The sequence below is a fragment of the Cutaneotrichosporon cavernicola genome (genome assembly GCF_030864355.1).
Source record: "Cutaneotrichosporon cavernicola HIS019 DNA, chromosome: 1".
Taxonomy (NCBI): domain Eukaryota; kingdom Fungi; phylum Basidiomycota; class Tremellomycetes; order Trichosporonales; family Trichosporonaceae; genus Cutaneotrichosporon; species Cutaneotrichosporon cavernicola.
The window spans coordinates 1,738,143-1,754,453 of NC_083393.1; the positions used below are offsets into that span (position 1 = coordinate 1,738,143).

At 58.7% G+C, this 16,311-nt stretch overlaps 7 protein-coding genes across 7 annotated transcripts; 4 read left to right on the forward strand and 3 right to left on the reverse strand.

Moving 5' to 3' along the window:
* Positions 1–144: 144 nt before the first annotated feature.
* CcaverHIS019_0106420 (uncharacterized protein) lies at positions 145–1,851 on the reverse strand (the record flags this gene model as incomplete). Its single annotated transcript, XM_060602589.1, has 1 exon — positions 145–1,851. One exon carries the CDS (start codon positions 1,849–1,851, stop codon positions 145–147), a length of 1,707 nt encoding a protein of 568 aa, XP_060453190.1.
* A 1,204-nt stretch (positions 1,852–3,055) lies between these two features.
* Positions 3,056–8,085, forward strand: SNQ2 (uncharacterized protein; the record flags this gene model as incomplete). The annotated part of the gene is made up of 8 exons (XM_060602600.1): positions 3,056–3,612; positions 3,657–3,723; positions 3,914–5,274; positions 5,324–5,386; positions 5,424–5,544; positions 5,577–5,937; positions 5,970–6,724; positions 6,787–8,085. The coding sequence occupies 8 exons, from the start codon at positions 3,056–3,058 to the stop codon at positions 8,083–8,085; spliced, it is 4,584 nt and encodes a 1,527-aa protein (XP_060453191.1).
* A 372-nt stretch (positions 8,086–8,457) lies between these two features.
* Positions 8,458–10,357, forward strand: HIS7 (uncharacterized protein; the record flags this gene model as incomplete). Its single annotated transcript, XM_060602611.1, has 3 exons — positions 8,458–8,531; positions 8,569–8,644; positions 8,705–10,357. 3 exons carry the CDS (start codon positions 8,458–8,460, stop codon positions 10,355–10,357), a joined length of 1,803 nt encoding a protein of 600 aa, XP_060453192.1.
* A 236-nt stretch (positions 10,358–10,593) lies between these two features.
* CcaverHIS019_0106450 (uncharacterized protein) lies at positions 10,594–11,848 on the reverse strand (the record flags this gene model as incomplete). Its single annotated transcript, XM_060602622.1, has 2 exons — positions 10,594–11,124; positions 11,162–11,848. The coding sequence occupies 2 exons, from the start codon at positions 11,846–11,848 to the stop codon at positions 10,594–10,596; spliced, it is 1,218 nt and encodes a 405-aa protein (XP_060453193.1).
* A 435-nt stretch (positions 11,849–12,283) lies between these two features.
* On the forward strand, positions 12,284–13,149 carry EFM6 (uncharacterized protein; the record flags this gene model as incomplete). The annotated part of the gene is made up of 4 exons (XM_060602633.1): positions 12,284–12,490; positions 12,548–12,847; positions 12,882–12,974; positions 13,024–13,149. The coding sequence occupies 4 exons, from the start codon at positions 12,284–12,286 to the stop codon at positions 13,147–13,149; spliced, it is 726 nt and encodes a 241-aa protein (XP_060453194.1).
* A 1,134-nt stretch (positions 13,150–14,283) lies between these two features.
* Positions 14,284–14,666, forward strand: CcaverHIS019_0106470 (uncharacterized protein; the record flags this gene model as incomplete). Its single annotated transcript, XM_060602644.1, has 2 exons — positions 14,284–14,517; positions 14,607–14,666. 2 exons carry the CDS (start codon positions 14,284–14,286, stop codon positions 14,664–14,666), a joined length of 294 nt encoding a protein of 97 aa, XP_060453195.1.
* Positions 14,667–15,349: 683 nt separating this feature from the next.
* CcaverHIS019_0106480 (uncharacterized protein) lies at positions 15,350–16,310 on the reverse strand (the record flags this gene model as incomplete). The annotated part of the gene is made up of 4 exons (XM_060602655.1): positions 15,350–15,790; positions 15,884–16,052; positions 16,115–16,162; positions 16,240–16,310. The coding sequence occupies 4 exons, from the start codon at positions 16,308–16,310 to the stop codon at positions 15,350–15,352; spliced, it is 729 nt and encodes a 242-aa protein (XP_060453196.1).
* Position 16,311: the final 1 nt, after the last annotated feature.

Genomic DNA, 16,311 nt, shown 5'->3' on the forward strand with positions numbered 1-16,311 from the left:
CAATGCCAGGATGCTCTCACAGCATTGCAGTCCAGACCAGCATGGAGAACAATCAACCTGCACAAATCTGCATACAACTGACTCTCCACAGGACTCTCTGCGCACTCACAGTATAAACCAACCCACGCCATCGCTAACACCGACCTAAGTCACCTGCGCAGGTGCAACCTCGATGTGCTCTGCCTCGCCATCCTTGCTCTCCGACACGGCCGCCTCCACCTTGCTCCCCACTGTAGTCTCGTTGGGAAAGGCAAAGCCCTGCATCCCGTTCCGTACCGACGTCTCGAGACAGTCGCGGTAATTCTTGAGGCCACCGAGGTAGAACAGCACCGAGTGACGTTTACCAGGAATATTGGCGCCGAAGATCCAGCTCTGCTCCTTGGCAAACAGCGTCATCTCCGCAATAGTCTTACACGTCTCAGTCCATGCGTCTTCGGCTTCCTTTGTGGCCTCGACTATTTTCCCCCTCACCTCGGCGGCTTGCACGAGGCGCGTGATGAACTCGACCTGCACCTCGATGCCGGCGACAATGTTGACGAACGGCCCGTTCGGTCCGACCACCATGAACATGTTGGGGAACCCAGCCGTCATGATACCCATGTACGACGTCGGCGCCGGGTCCCAGTGCTTGTTGATATGCTGCCGTCCCCAGAGGTCCAGCTTGCGATAGTTGCCATCGACGGCATCGAACCCCGTCGCGAGGACCAGCACATCGAGCGCATGTTCCCGCCCGTCTGATGTGAGTACCCCACGCGCTGTGACGCGCTCGATTGGCGTGTCGTCCTCCCGGATGCTCACGAGCTCGACGTTGGAGCGGTTGTACACCTCATAATACTCGTGGTTGCACAGCGGGCGCTTGGCGTACGGTGTGAGCGGAGTGAGCCGCTCCGCCGTCGCTGGATCCTTGACAGTCTCCTTGATCTTCTTGCGGATGAATGCTGCCGCGGCCTCGTTGGCCTCTGAGTCTGTGGCAAGGTCACAAAATGTGCCAAACATGTAATAGAAGCCGTTTCCACGGTCCCATGCCTGCTGGAACACGCGTTCGCGCTCCTCGGCCGATACGGACATGGTCGGCACAGTGCTTTCCTTGAAGCCGAACGCGACGGCAGACTCGCGGATCTGCGGAAGGATCTCGCCCCACCGCGCCTTGTATCCATCCACCTCGCCCTCCTCGACTGGTCCATTCCCGCTCGGCACCGAATACTGCGGCGAACGCTGGAAGACGGTGAGTTTCTCGACGACTGGCGCGGAAGCCACAATGAACTGGCACCCGGTCGAGCCCGTGCCGATAATACCGACGCGCTTGCCCGCAATGTCGAGATCGTCAGGATACTCGGCCGTGTGGACGAGGCGCCCCTTGAAGTCGCCCAGCCCAGGGATCGCGGGCCAGTTGGTCGCACTCAACAAGCCGAGCGCCGTGACGACATACGTCGACGTCACGGTACGCCCATCGGCCGTGCGCACACTCCAGTGGCCATCATCAGACCACACCATGCCCGTCACCTCGGTGTTGAGCTTGATGTTGCGGCCTAGGTCGAACCGCCGCACCGTCTCCTCGAGGTATGCCAGGATGTCCGGCTGGTCGATGTACTTCCTCTGCCAGTCCCAGTCGGCGAGGAAGTCGTCGTCAAACGAGTAGCGGTAGAACGGGCTCTCCGTGTCGCTCATCGCGCCAGGGTATTTGTTCCAAAACCATGTCCCTCCGACCCCACTTCCTTTCTCGAAGAGGTGCACGTTAAGGCCGAGACGGTCGCGCAGCTTGTACAGCTGGTACAGGCCGGCAAAACCTGCCCCGATGATCACCGCGTCGTAGTCCACATTATGGGCTGCTGTCGCGTTCGAAGCGGTCATGGTAAGTGTAGGACTAAGCAGAGTGAGTTCCCACAGTTTACTGAGATCATTGAGGTCGCCGGCAATCTGATCTAGCTTACCTCGGTAATCATCGTCATGTGATCACGTGGTCGGACAGCGCCGATCCGAAGTGCAAAGCGGCACTCGGCCACCTTGTCCTCTGTGGGAGATAGATGTACATGTAGCAAGCCTGGGGCACTTGTAGCGGACGAGGCCAGTGTCGTGTCCAGCAAGCCCGATGCGTGGTGCGGTTGGCGCTTCTGTGGCTGTTACGATAAGTACAAAGGGAGAGAAGCAGGTTCGGTGACCCAGCAACACCCGCACCATGTGGCGCCGATCTGTCTCGCCGAGACAAGGAGAGAGGAGAGTCATTCACGGCTTACATTGTCACCAAAAACTGTATTGAAGGGTTTTTTTAGTCAGCTGGCCGTCGGTGGGCAAGTAGCGTATCTCTACATACCAACTGATCAAACGGAATGACCTCCACTTGAGGGCCTCCCTTGACATCCTGCACTTGATGACCTCTGCACTCGATGACCTCCAGTAGAAGCCGCCGGGAACCCTTGTCGGGCGCCGATGGTCCTGAACAAGACGCAGCATCGCACGATCCTCGACTCAACAGTGCTCAGGTGAAACGGAGCCGGTATTGCGTCTGTCCAGTATCATGATCGGAGGGGTCCCGACGGAGGAAATTTTAGTCATCTCCGTGTCCAACTCTGACAATCTCAGCCGTTCAAACTCCCAGGGTAACTGACTCTCACCCTCAAAGACACTGACCAAAATGTCCGCGTCCGTCGTCTTTCCACCTCCCTGAATTCCGTATCACTCCCGGTCCCCCTGCTCCCCTTACGCCTCAACCACTAAAACCAGTTCCGAGGATGTGCCGAAGCGCAAGAGTTGGGTCAGGCGCGGGATAACAAAGTGGGTCCGCCAAGCCAAGCCAGGTTCGAGGGCAACAGGGACAGATAGTGACCGACGGTCTTCGGAGCAACGTCATCGGAGTCGTCAAAACGGAACCGCTGGGCCGGACTTGGGGACTTGGCGTGAGTAATCAGCGCTGAACCTGAAAATATTTAGTCCCAGTCCACAGTAGAGTCGAACGAGAGCAAGCAGGCAGGCAACGCAAACAACCCGCTGTTTCCCGTGCTGTACATCCCAACTTGTCCATCTACCAGTACACCAGTTCTACTCGAGAACAGCGAAAATGGTGGTGCCAACGCCCAGCAACAAGGGGCTGGAAACGGCCCCGCCCGTCGATGAGCAGCAGGTGGAGTATGCCGCTGCCGAAGCGCGCCAGGACGTTCGGGACGAGAACGGTGAGGGCTCGGGCTCGGATTGTGGAACCGCCGTCAACGGCGAGGACCTGCATCGGAGCGCGAACGGCTCGTTTGTCGGCGACATGGATGGCGGTGTCTCGGTCAGCCGTGGTAAGCAGGAGTTTGCCGCACTCGAGCGCAAGCTATCCATCATGAGCCAGGAGAGCGCCGACGTGCCGCCAAACATGCTCCGCCGTGTTTCGACGGGCATGTCGTTCCGTTCGGCTCACAACGCGATGCCGCGGCCCAAGCGCACGGTCACGCACCAGAGCATCGCCGAGGCCAAGGAGATGCCAGACATTGAGCAGACGGCCGGCCAGGACGAGTCCGAGTTCAACCTCTCCGACGAGTTGCGTGCGGGTCGCGATGCCGCCGACGCCGCAGAGATCAAGCACAAGCGTGTTGGTGTGGTGTGGGAGGACCTCGAGGTCATTGGTGGCGGAGGGTGAGCTTGCTCGACATGGAAACCTGGAAACTTGCTGACGTCAGCCTGCGGATGAACATTCGCACGTTCCCCAACGCAATCATGGAGCAGTTCATGATGCCGGTTATCAATGTGAGTTGAGGCAAGTCGAGGCCAAGTGGGAAACATAGCGTAGTGAGACGCGGTGAATGTGGCGGACCCGATGTGCGGGCGATCCGTGCGGTGCCACACCGATCCGCCACTACGTTGTCATTGTCGTGGCAAGATGCCGCCTGTGACCACTGCAACACAGTCGCCGCCTCAAATTCCGTGCTGACCCCAGCTCCTCGGCACGTGTGGCTACAGGCCGTTCGCGCCCAAGCCCAAGACAATTCTGCAGCCAAACTCAGGCGTGCTGCGCCCTGGCGAGATGTGTCTCGTCCTCGGTCGCCCCGGTGCGGGCTGTTCCACGTTCCTCAAGTCGATTGCAAACCAGCGTGACAGCTTCCTGTCGGTCAACGGCGACGTCGAGTACGCCGGCATCGCCGCCAGGGAGATGCACAAGCTGTATGCCGGCGAAGTGCTGTACAACCAGGAGGATGACGACCACTTGCCGACGCTCACCGTCGCGCAGACGCTGCGCTTCGCGCTGCGCCTCAAGACGCCCAAGAAGCTCCCGGGTGTCAGTGCGGCCGAGTACCGCGAGGACCTCCTTGAACTCCTACTCTCAATGCTCAACATCAAGCACACGGCCAACACGGTCGTCGGCAACGCGTTCATCCGTGGCGTGTCCGGCGGCGAACGTAAGCGTGTCTCGATCGCCGAGCAGTTCTGCTCTGGCGCTGCCCTGTGTTCGTGGGACAACTCGACCCGCGGTCTCGACGCCTCGACCGCGCTCGACTACGCAAAGTCCCTCCGCCTCCTCACGGACATTATGCACCAGACGACCTTTGTCTCGCTCTACCAGGCCGGCGAGGGCATCTACAAGCAGTTCGACAAGGTTCTCCTCCTGAACGACGGTCACGTCGTCTACTTTGGTCCCGCAAAGGAGGCTCGTGCCTACATGGTCGGCCTTGGTTTCCAGGACCTTCCGCGCCAGACGTCGGCCGACTACCTCTCAGGCTGCACGGACCCGAACGAGCGCCGCTTCCAGGAGGGTTACGACGAGAGCAACGTCCCCTCCACCCCTGCAGAGATGGAGGCCGCCTTCCGCAAGAGTGACATCTATGCGCGCATGATGGCCGAGAAGGACGAGTACAAGGCCTCCATGCAGGCCGAGGAGAAGGATCGCGAACAGTTCCGCGTCGCCGTCCGCGAGCAGAAGCACCGTGGAGTCGGCAAGAGCTCGCCCTACACCGTTTCTTTCTTTGCTCAGGTTATGGCTATCGTCCGTCGCCAGATCATCCTCAAGTTCCAGAACAAGTTTGACATCTACACGTCCTACGCTACCTCGATTATTATTGCGCTTATTGTCGGTTCCGTCTACTTCCGTCTGCCCGAGACGGCGAGTGGCGCGTTCACCCGCGGCGGTCTGCTCTTCTTGGGTCTTCTGTTCAACGCCCTCACGTCGTTCTCGGAGCTTCCTGGCCAGATGATGGGTCGCCCCATCCTCTATCGCCAGGTCGGCTACCGCTTCTACCGCCCGGCTTCGTACGCTGCCGCTGCGGTCGTGAGCGACGTTCCGTTCAACGCTACAAACATCCTGTACGTATACATATATATTGTACTCTCTTGTCGTCGCCACTAACCACAGGGTATTCACGATCATTCTCTACTTTATGGGCGGTCTCGCACAGACTGCTGGAGCCTACTTCATGTTGGTACACGCGCCTGACTCTGCGCTAACGTCTCAGGTTCTACCTGTTCGTTTTTATCACGTTCATGGTCATGGCGGGCTTTTTCCGCACCTTGGGTGTCGCCACAAGCGACTACAACGTTGCTGCCCGTCTTGCGTCCATCCTCATCTCTCTCATGGTGCGTAAACGCGCGTTCAGCACTGATAACAGGTGACATATACCGGTTATATGATTCCGCAATTCGCCATGAAACGATGGCTGTTCTGGATCACTTACCTCAATCCGCTCTACTACGGGTACGAGGCACTTTTCGCCAACGAATTTTCGCGAATTACGATGAAATGCGACGCCAACTACATCATCCCAACCAACATGCCGCACCTGGGGATCACGTCGTTCCCGTCCGGCGTTGGCCCGAACCAGATGTGCGCCCTTCCGGGTTCGTCGCCCGGCTCGGACATTGTCACGGGTACCGCCTACATGACTGCCGGGTTCCAGTATTCAAAGGACCACATCTGGCGTAACTTTGGCATCCTCGTTGGCTGGTTCTGCTTCTACATGTTCCTGCAGAGTACGTCATTGTTTTAGCAGCGCTGACTCTAGTGTTCTTCATGGAGAAGATGAAGCTCGGAGCATCGCACCTCGCGATTGTTGTTTTCGCCAAGCCTACCAAGGAGCTCAAGAAACTCAACGAGCGTCTCGAGGAGCGCAAGGAGGCCTACCGCGCCGGCAAGCTCGACCAGGACCTCAGCAACCTCTCAATGGCCCCCACGCCATTCACCTGGGAAGGTCTCAAGTACACTGTCCCGGTCCCCGGCGGCAAGCGCCAGCTCCTGAACGACGTGTATGGCTACGTCAAGCCTGGTTCCTTGACTGCGCTCATGGGTGCCTCGGGTGCTGGAAAGACAACGCTTCTGGACGTGTTGGCTGCGCGCAAGTCGATCGGCGTGATTGAGGGTGACCTGCTCATGAACGGCCGCCCTATCGACGTCTCGTTTGCGCGCGGATGCGCTTATGCCGAGCAGCTTGATGTCCACGAGTGGACGACTACCGTTCGTGAGGCGCTCCGATTCTCCGCGTACCTCCGCCAGCCGGAGAGCGTGCCCAAGGAGGAGAAGGACGCGTACGTCGAGGACATTATCGAGCTCCTCGAGCTCCAGGACCTCGCGGATGGCATGATTGGTTTCCCCGGCTACGGTCTCTCTGTCGAGGCGCGCAAGCGTGTCACCATTGGTGTCGAGCTCGCTGCCAAGCCCGACCTGCTCCTGTTCCTGGACGAGCCGACGTCGGGTCTCGACGGCCAGTCGGCTTACAACATTGTTCGCTTCCTCCGCAAGCTCGCTGCTGCCGGTCAGAAGGTGAGTGTCACCTCATACCACCATTTTCCATCCCCATGTGTTCGGATAGACGCTAACTCCAGATTCTCTGCACGATCCACCAGCCTAATGCGCTCCTCTTCCAGTCGTTTGACCGTCTGCTGCTTCTCCAGCGCGGTGGAGAGTGTGTCTACTTTGGCGACATTGGCGAGGACTCGAATGTCCTCATCGACTACCTCGAGCGCAACGGTGCAAAGGTCCCCAGTGATGCCAACCCGGCCGAGTTTATGCTCGAGGCGATTGGTGCTGGCTCGCGCAAGCGCATCGGTGGTGACTGGCACGAGAAGTGGAAGGCCAGCCCCGAGTTTGCAAAGGTCAAGGAGGAGATTGCCGAGCTCAAGGCCGACGCTCTCGCCAAGCAAGTCGTCGACGAGGGCAAGCCGCGCGAGTACGCTACCAACTTTTTGTTCCAGCTCAAGACGGTCCTTCAGCGCACCAACGTCGCCCTCTGGCGCAACGCCGACTACCAGTACACGCGTCTGTTTGCTCACTTGGCCATTGGCCTCGTTGTTGCTCTCACGTTCCTCAACCTTGACAACAGTCTCCAGTCGCTCCAGTACCGCGTCTTTGTCGTTTTCTTCGCCACCGTTCTCCCGGCCCTTATTCTTGCCCAGATCGAGCCCCAGTACATCATGTCCCGCATGACATTCAACCGTGAGGCCTCGTCCAAGATGTACTCGAGCACGATCTTTGCCCTCACCCAGCTCATCGCCGAGATGCCCTACTCGGTGATGTGTGCGACGGCATTCTTCGTTCTGGTCTACTACTCTGTGGGCTTCCCGTTCGAGTCCAGCCGCGCCGGCTACTTCTTCTTCATGGTCCTCATTACCGAAATCTACGCGGTGACGCTCGGCCAGGCTCTGGCGGCCCTCTCGCCATCCATTATGATTGCGGCTCTCTTCAACCCCTTCCTCCTAGTCCTCTTCTCCGTCTTCTGCGGTGTCACCGCTCCTCCCGTGACCCTGCCCTACTTCTGGCGCAAGTGGATGTGGCCCCTCGACCCCTTCACCTACCTCATCGAGGGTCTCGTCTCCACTGTTCTCCAGGACGTTCCTGTGCGTTGCAAGCCCACCGAGTTCCATCGCTTCAACCCGCCCTCGGGCCAGACCTGCGCTGAGTGGGCGGGCAAGTTTGCCGACGTCATGGGCGCATACCTCAACAACCCGAACGCCACTTCGGACTGCGAGTACTGCCAGTTCAGCAACGGCCAGGCCTTCTTTGTTGGTCTCTCCATCAAGTTTGAGAACCGCTGGCGCAACGTTGGCATCCTCATCGCGTACGTTGTGTTCAACATTGCCGTCCTGCTCATTGCCGCGCGTTTCCTGCGCTGGCAGAAGCGGTAATCTGGTAGTCTTTCCTTGGAGAGTTTACCACGGACATTCGGCTTGTGCGCAGTGTGGAGTAGCCGATTTGATAGATTCATAGAGACAGAGATGAGCTGTGTTCCAACCGTGGCGCGAGCGCGTAATTCAGTGATTGTTGCAAACTGCACAGTCGCAGTCTCGCAGATGTTGATGCATTGACCCCGCGAGTTCCAACATAACGACCGCTGGTCAAAGCAGACCCCAAGGCCACGTGGAAATGACTCCGCCCTCCACTTTCCGAGTCAGAAAGTCGAACTCTGTTCAGGCCAGATCGATTCAGGATCACCCTCGAGTCACCACCAAAGTATATACTTTGGACGCGACTAGTCACCACCGTCCTCTCAACCACAAATGCCTGCCTCAACATCACAGGCTTCCAAGCCTCGCCTCTACATCCTCGACTACGGAGCTGGAAATGTCCGCAGGTTAGCTTTCAGGTCTAGATGAGATAGCTGACGGCAGTCTCGCCAACTCGATCAGCCGGCTCGGATACGAGTTCGAGTGGATCAAGGACGAGTCGGACTTTGACAAGGCCGACGTGAGTTCCGTTCTCAACAACAGACCCAGCTGGGCCGTATTCTCCTTCAGCTGACGACAGAAACTCCTCTTCCCCGGCGTCGGCGCGTTTCAGCAGGCCGCGGGCATGCTCAAGACGTCGGGCATGATGGAGTCGCTGCTCAAGTACGTGCGCTCCGGCAAGCCGTACTTTGGCATCTGCATTGGCATGCAGGTTCTCTTTGAGGGCTCGTCCGAGGCCCACGGTGCAAAGGGTCTCGGTGTGATTCCCTACCCGATCTCCAAGTTCAACGCGGCCGATGGCGGCAAGAAGAGCGTCCCGCACATGGGGTGGAACGGGGCGTGGCGCGCGCACGAGTCCGACAAGCCGGCTGGTGACGCCAGCGAACTCCTACTCACTGGTGAGGACTACTACTTTGTCCACTCGTACGCCGCCCTCCTGGGCCACAGCACGCCCGAGGCAGAGGCGACCCTCAAGGACTTTGCGTACACGGTCTCGCGGTACGGGAGTGAGCAGTTTGTGTCATCGGTGCGCCGTGGCAACATCTTTGGCACGCAGTTCCACCCCGAAAAGTCGGGTCCTGCTGGTCTCGACCTCCTCCAGCGCTGGCTCAGCGCGCCTGTTGAGGCCCTCTCTGCCCCTCCCCACCCGCTCACGACTCGCGACGACGGTGCATGGATCGACCAGGACCCTCGTCCCACTCGCGCAGCCTCGAGCGGCCTCACAAGCCGTATCGTCGCATGCCTGGACGTGCGGTCAAACGACAATGGCGACTTGGTTGTTACCAAGGGCGACCAATACGATGTGCGCGAGAAGGAGGAGGGCGGCAACGTTCGTAACCTCGGCAAGCCTGTCGAGCTCTCGCGCAAATACTACGAGAGCGGCGCGGACGAGATCTGTTTCCTGAACATTACGAGTTTCCGCTCGAGCGCACTCCAGGACCAGCCGATGCTCGAGGTCGTTCGCTCGTCCGCCGAGACCGTCTTTGTTCCCCTCACCGTAGGCGGCGGTATCAAGGACACGGTCGACCCTGACGGGACGAAGCGTTCGGCGCTCGAGGTTGCCGGCGCCTACTTCCGCGCCGGGGCGGACAAGGTGTCTATTGGTTCCGAGGCCGTCCTGAACGTCGAGGACCTGCTCGCCCGTGAGGCGCGGGGAGAGGAGCCTCTTACTGGCAAGACGGGGATTGAAACAATTGCCAACGCGTACGGCGCCCAGGCCGTCGTCGTTTCCATCGACCCCAAGCGGGTATACTACGACACGACGGAGCCCAACTGGATCGACGCTGTTCCCGAGGCGCACCGCCCCACCTTGATCACGGGCGAGACGAGTACGACCCGCACCAAGCCCGACGAGGTTGGCAAGGCTTGGTGGTACCAGTGCACGATTAGCGGTGGACGCGCCGTGCGCGACGTTGACGTTGTTCAGCTCGCGCGTGGCGTTGAGCGCCTTGGAGCCGGCGAGATCCTGCTCAACTCGGTCGACCGCGATGGGTCGGGTAAGGGCTTCGACCTCGACCTTATCCGGCAGGTACGTGATGCCGTTTCCATCCCCGTCGTCGCGTCTTCGGGAGCCGGAAACGCTGCCGACTTTGAGGAGGTGTTTGAGAAGACCGGGTGCGAGGCCGCACTTGCAGCCGGTATCTTCCACCGTGGCGAGGTAGGGATCGACGAGGTGAAAGCCGACCTCGAGAGCCACGGGCTTCCTGTGCGCCGCACTGCGCTCGCTGTGTAATAGACTAGACTGCATGCAGGGATACCAGGGCTTGGATTGTCCACCAGTCCACCACTAAACCACACCGGGGTAGAGGTATGAGGTATGATGCTCTCTGGGCCCAGCTGCGATTCAGCGACATGAAAGAGCGGCTGCGATTCAGATGACCTGGATGTAGCAGCGGCTCTCCACTAGCGTACATGCAACAAGCTACTGTATACTGTACTGTAGCTATACTAAGCACCTTCTTTCCTTGGTTACACCGCGGGCGATCCCCGGTCGACAGCCGCGCGGACCTCGGACACGCGCGCCCGCATGCCCAGCACCGTATTCGGCGCGATGCGCATAACCGTGTCGAGGATGAACCGCACACGGCGGTTCACGCGCGCCATCTTGACCTTATTCGCCTCCATTGCCTCCTTAAGTTCGGCAAAGGTGCGCAGATCGCGCGCAAAAGTGTATGTGGGCAGGTTTTCTGCGTCAATCTGGCCCGCAGCGACACTCCACGCAGCCATGATGACGAGGTCGAGCGTCGCGTTCCACACGTACTCTTCTACATCCGCCACGCCCCCCGGAACAGATCGTAGCTCGCGCGTAGCGAAGCGGCGGACGAGTGCTTCAGCCTCTGCCACCGGCCGGCCGTCGGGATCACGTAAGAGGAGACCAAGGTCGTGTGCCGTCTTGTGGATCCACGAGTCACCCTCGCTCATGATCAACACCTGGAGGTATGAGGAGAGGAGGTGTGGCTGGTTTTGTGGGAGTAGCGCATTATCAATCGCGAGTTTGAGCTGCGGTTAGCTAGTTTTCAGTTCCCAAACAACTCACATTTGCACGTAGCATCTTGAGCATGTTCTGTACCTCCTTTTTCTTAAAGTCGTCCTCGTCGAGATGGTTAACGTATCGGCTAAACGCACCGACGATCAAAATCAACACGTCGCGATGACTCGGTCCAATTCTCGCCGCGTAGACGATTGGAAACTCGCTCGCATTCTTCTGCAATAGCAGTGGGAACGCGTGGTCACGGACACGCGCGATAAAGTCGAGATCCTTGTTATCAATCGCCTTGTACAATTCATACGCTTCTGGTGGGCGTACGAATGGAGCAGTCTTGTGCCCCTCTTCGACATTTACGTCGTTGACCTTTTTGGCCCACGTGCCCATCTCTTCGCGGGCGGCAATGCGCTCAATCGTAAACTGGGCGTCTTGCAGCGCTTCGGCAAGCTCGCGCTCGCGTTTCCGCTGGGTTGTCTGCCGGTCTAGTTCGAGCTCACTCTGCGCTGCACCCTCCTTCTCGAATACGGTTGAGGGGGGAAGAGGCTGTAGGAGGACCGGCTGGCGGGCCGCCGCCTCACGCAGTGGTGAGGGGGAGCGAGCGGACCCGAGTTGGGCGGCCGGGGGAGAAAGTGTGGGCCCCGAAGATGGGCCAGAATCGGCACGCACGCGTCCCTTGCTGGTGCCACACGACGGTGTGTGGTCCAGTGACTCGATAACGTGCGAGTAGTTGTAAGCCATGGTGGTTGAGTGGTTGAGTGGTTGAGTGGTAGTTGTTTGTTGGGTGGCCAAACTATGACGACGATGGGAGGGAAGGCAAGTTGAGTGGTAATTCAGGCACGAGTTATGACTGTGGGGTTTTGGACCTGGAAAGCGCTCTTCGCTTGTTCCTTTACAACGGGCGCGGGTCACCCTCCCCCCCCCCCCGAATTGCCCAAAACGCGTCTCATCACTACGCGTCAACATTTTATCATCCACCATCACCATCACAACCTCTCTGTTCCAATGTCATTCACTCCAGTACTCATCTACATCTGAATCATTAGAGATACACAAACAATGGCCTGCGCACAACCCACGCCACCGGTCTATTCTCGGCACCCGCCACGTGGGAAGAGTTGAGCGACGACGAAAGTGCGTCGCCGCCGCCAACTTTCTCGCCACCACCCACATCAGATGGGCGACACACTGCGCTCGCGTTCCGCGTCGCTTAGTTCGGTTGGCTCAGCTGCTCTTCCCACGTTTGAAGGTATCGTCTCCCAGCGCCCACCAACGACCAAGGTCGATGACGAAACGGCCATCGCCGTCCTCGGAACAAACGGGGTACGACTCAAGGTCGACGCTGGGCCTGGGTGCGGCGGAATAGCATGGCCTTCTGGCGAGGTGAGCAATCCCGCAGATCATAAGATGAAGAGAAGCACAAGCACAAGCTCATGCTAGGTCCTGACGGCGTACCTCGCGCACAGGCAGGCTAGTGCGCCCGAGCACCTCCGTGGCAAAAAGGTGCTCGAGCTCGGTAGTGGAACTGGGCTCGTCGGTATCGCCGCTGCTCTCCTCGAGCAGAGCGCCGAGGTGTGGGTTACCGACCAGGCGGTGCTCCTGGACCTCATGCTGGTCAATGCGGCGCTTAATGTCAAGGGCGGTAACCTGCATGTCGCCGAGCTCAACTGGGGTGAGGAGATCAAGACTGTCCCGACCGACGTGGATGTCATCCTCGCCGCCGACTGCGTCTACTTTGAGGTGAGCTAACCACCTATCAGTAAGCTGACGCTAGCCGGCCTTTCCCCTGCTAGTCAAGACGCTATGCGACCTCGCGCCTTTTGGCAAGGAGATTGAGATTCTCTTCTGCTGGAAGAAGCGCAGAAAGGTGCGTCGACTGGGTCGAAGGATTGCGCATGATTGAGTACTGACGACAGGCCGACAAGCGCTTCTTCATGATGCTCAAGAAGCACTTTGACTCGGAGCCGGTTCTCGACGACCCAGAGCGCGAGAGGTATAACCGCGAGGGCGTGAGGCTCCTGCGTCTCCGCCGACGTCGATAGAGACGCATTGTGGCGGGTTGTGCGTTCTGGCAGTAGTTTTGCCTGATACCAAAGCAGCCGCCAGTGGTGTGAGATTACATGTGGGCATGCACGGATGCAATGTTCTACATGTTCTGGAGAGATTGTGTCATTATCACGGGGCGCCGGATGTGCTGGCTTGGCGCGTGCGACATGAGCAGCGTGACGCCGTAGGTCGCGTGATAAACAAAAGTCAGCCGCGCTTGGTCGTCACGTCACAGCCGCAGCACGCGCGGAAGTCACGGCGCGTGAGCGTGTGACACCCCTTTGACCTGTGGCGAGTGATCGTGTCCCCTCGTACTTGTCCACTCGAAATGGAACACACCCCGCCGGAATGTACACTACACTGAACAGCTGACCTGGCCTGGGTCATATACATTGTAATCGGCGTATCGAGCCCTGGCACAATTGACACTGGACAATGTGGCGGAGGGGATGAAGCTGATCGAGTGGGATGTGATGTGACATGAAACGGCTGCTGCAAAGTAGAGACGGGATGGAACTCGTTTTGTGGCTGGTCAAGCGGGGAGTAATGAGCATTCAATACAGGGTGGGAGATTGACAGATTGACACCTTATTGCAATGACATTAGCCATTTTAATAAAATGGAATCATATCGGCATGAGCAGCCATGACTGCTCCTATGACGTCTGGCCCTCTGCATCTTGCTAGTGAGGGTGATTGAGAGACGAGTGCGTGAATGGGATGGGATGGACAAGTGCTGGCAACAAGTTGGGGGGGGGGGGGGGGGTTTGGGGTGGAGCCGATTCAGCATTCCTCAATTAGCCCCTCGCGTTCCTTTGCGACGGAAGGTACAAAAGGTACACAACGCGATCTACATCAAGACTTGTTTTAAATGCTCATTCTCTGTCATCCTCTCTCACTTGTTACAAACACTTTAACATGACTCTAGTCTGTTCATCACACACCGACATTGATCCAAACATCCCACGCCGCACAATCCCAATCCCACCCCCCCTCCCACTCCCCCTCCCACTCCCACTCCCACTCGCAACAGAGATAACACCCATGTGTTCCGCCGACTCAACTTGCCCAACCTACCCCGCCTACCCCGCCTACCCCTCCTCGGTCCCCATGCGCAGGAGTTACGCCAACATGGGCGTTGCGCGTCCCGCCCCCTCCCTCTCCATCTCCCGGACATGTGAGGTGTCCATGGCACTCGCACCCTCGATGGCCCCCACAAGTTGTGCAATGCAACGTTGTCCCAGTTCATATGGCGTCGACGGTAACCCGTACGCCAATCACCAACTTGCGACTACGCCACCATGTACCCCACTGAGCCGTACCCCATTAGGTGCACTTCCCACAAACGTCGCAGCGCAGAAGCTAGTGAGTTCCAAGTCGCCGGTTGTTGATCGCGTGCCTGGAATCCGGTTCCTTTTTCCGGCTCCACGCTTGCTCGATTCCGCTGACCCAAGATTCGGAATGCCACCCCGTCCCAGCCACGGCCATGTATTGCGCCTACAGATCTCGTGTAGAAGCTTCGAGTTGAGGCCTCGACCTCGCTCGGACAAAGCGGACAAAGCGGACAAAGACGAAGAGCGGAACGAAGGAGAACAAGGCGGTGCGACGGACGATCAGTAAACAATCGTCATCAGCCAAGCACAAACCAAACAACCAAATTATACTTTCCAACCCTCATCGCCTACCGAGCTGGTCTCGGATACACATACACACGACACAGCTGAGCTGTACGCGCGCCAGAGCTGTACGCGAGCCTGATGGCTGTACACACTACGACCAACCATGACCGACGCCCCATGACAAACGCCCCATGACAAACGACTCACAACCGACTGTTTCTTCTGCCCATGACAATACACCCCATACCCTCTGTATCCCTAGCTTTGCATGAATCATCTCGGCCTGTCTGCCTGTCTGCCTGTCTGCTGGTCTCTGGTGAATCACTCATTCTTATTTTCACCCAACTCTAGAGTCTACGCGGTGGAATACAAGCTGGCATGGCTCTCGACCCAATCCAAGCCAGTCCATTACATGACAATGACATCCGGGCCGACAGGGGTACCACTATTTCCCGAGGCTGCGGCTGTTCAGCCGTCAACGTCAGCGTCAGTGTCAGCTGCCAGCACGTGCACAACAAGTACATGACTCGGCCAAACCAAGCCCTGCTACAACGTTCCAATCGGTCTAGTCTCTATGCCTATGCGATTGCCAGCTTGGGGCAGTCTGCTGGCGCAATCACGTCCGTTGGTTGGAAACGGCAACCCGCAATCGTATCACCATTAACCATATCCACAGCCTCGACACGAATTCTGGCCGACTCGTCATCTGCCACAATCCCCGCCGCGAGATTACGCTTGAGGGTGCGACGGAGGCAGATGTCGCGCGGGACCTCGACCCACACGCGCAGATCCATAGCAGCCGCGGCATCGCGCCACCCCTCCGCATCGTACAATGTGTACAGGCCCTCGATGACGACGATGCGGTGGTACGGCTCAATCGGTGAGGGTGACGGCGCGGGATCCTTGACCGAGTGGTCGAATGTCGGGAATGGCAGGGGGGTGGATACGGCGGTCGTCGGCTGCCGAAGCGCGTGCACAAACGCCGTGTATCCCGACTTGTCAAAGGTGTGTGCTGCGCCCTGTAGTTAGTGACAGACATGTGTGTGGGCGAGTGGAGTCAGAGTCGGAGTCGGGGGTTGGAGCGTCGCACGACTCAGCGCAGACCGACTCACTCGCCACCAGTGCGCGTCCTCGGGGTCAGAAGACGCGTCGAGCTGCGCACGTGAGTAGTGCCACCCGTCGAGGCCGACACAGACGGCGGGCGCGGGTGACTGCCCAACGAGCTCGTTGACGCGTTCAACAAGGGGGTGAGCGAGGGTACTCTTGCCAGATCCTGGGCGCCTGGCGTCAGCTGAGTGTTCTGAAGCACTTTGTTCTGGTCCTCTGCAGCTGAATATACGCACCCAGCAATGGCGACGAGGAGGCGCGAGCCAGTCGCGCCCGGTGGTAGACTGGCGTCAGCTCATCATCAACCTAGCCAGGCATTGTTCTCCAAAGCCAAAGCCCTAGCCCACCGTCCAAGACTCACTCGGCATACGCGGCCACGATGCGCTGTGAAAGCCGCTCGATCTCGGGATCGAGGCCCGGGGGACGAATCATT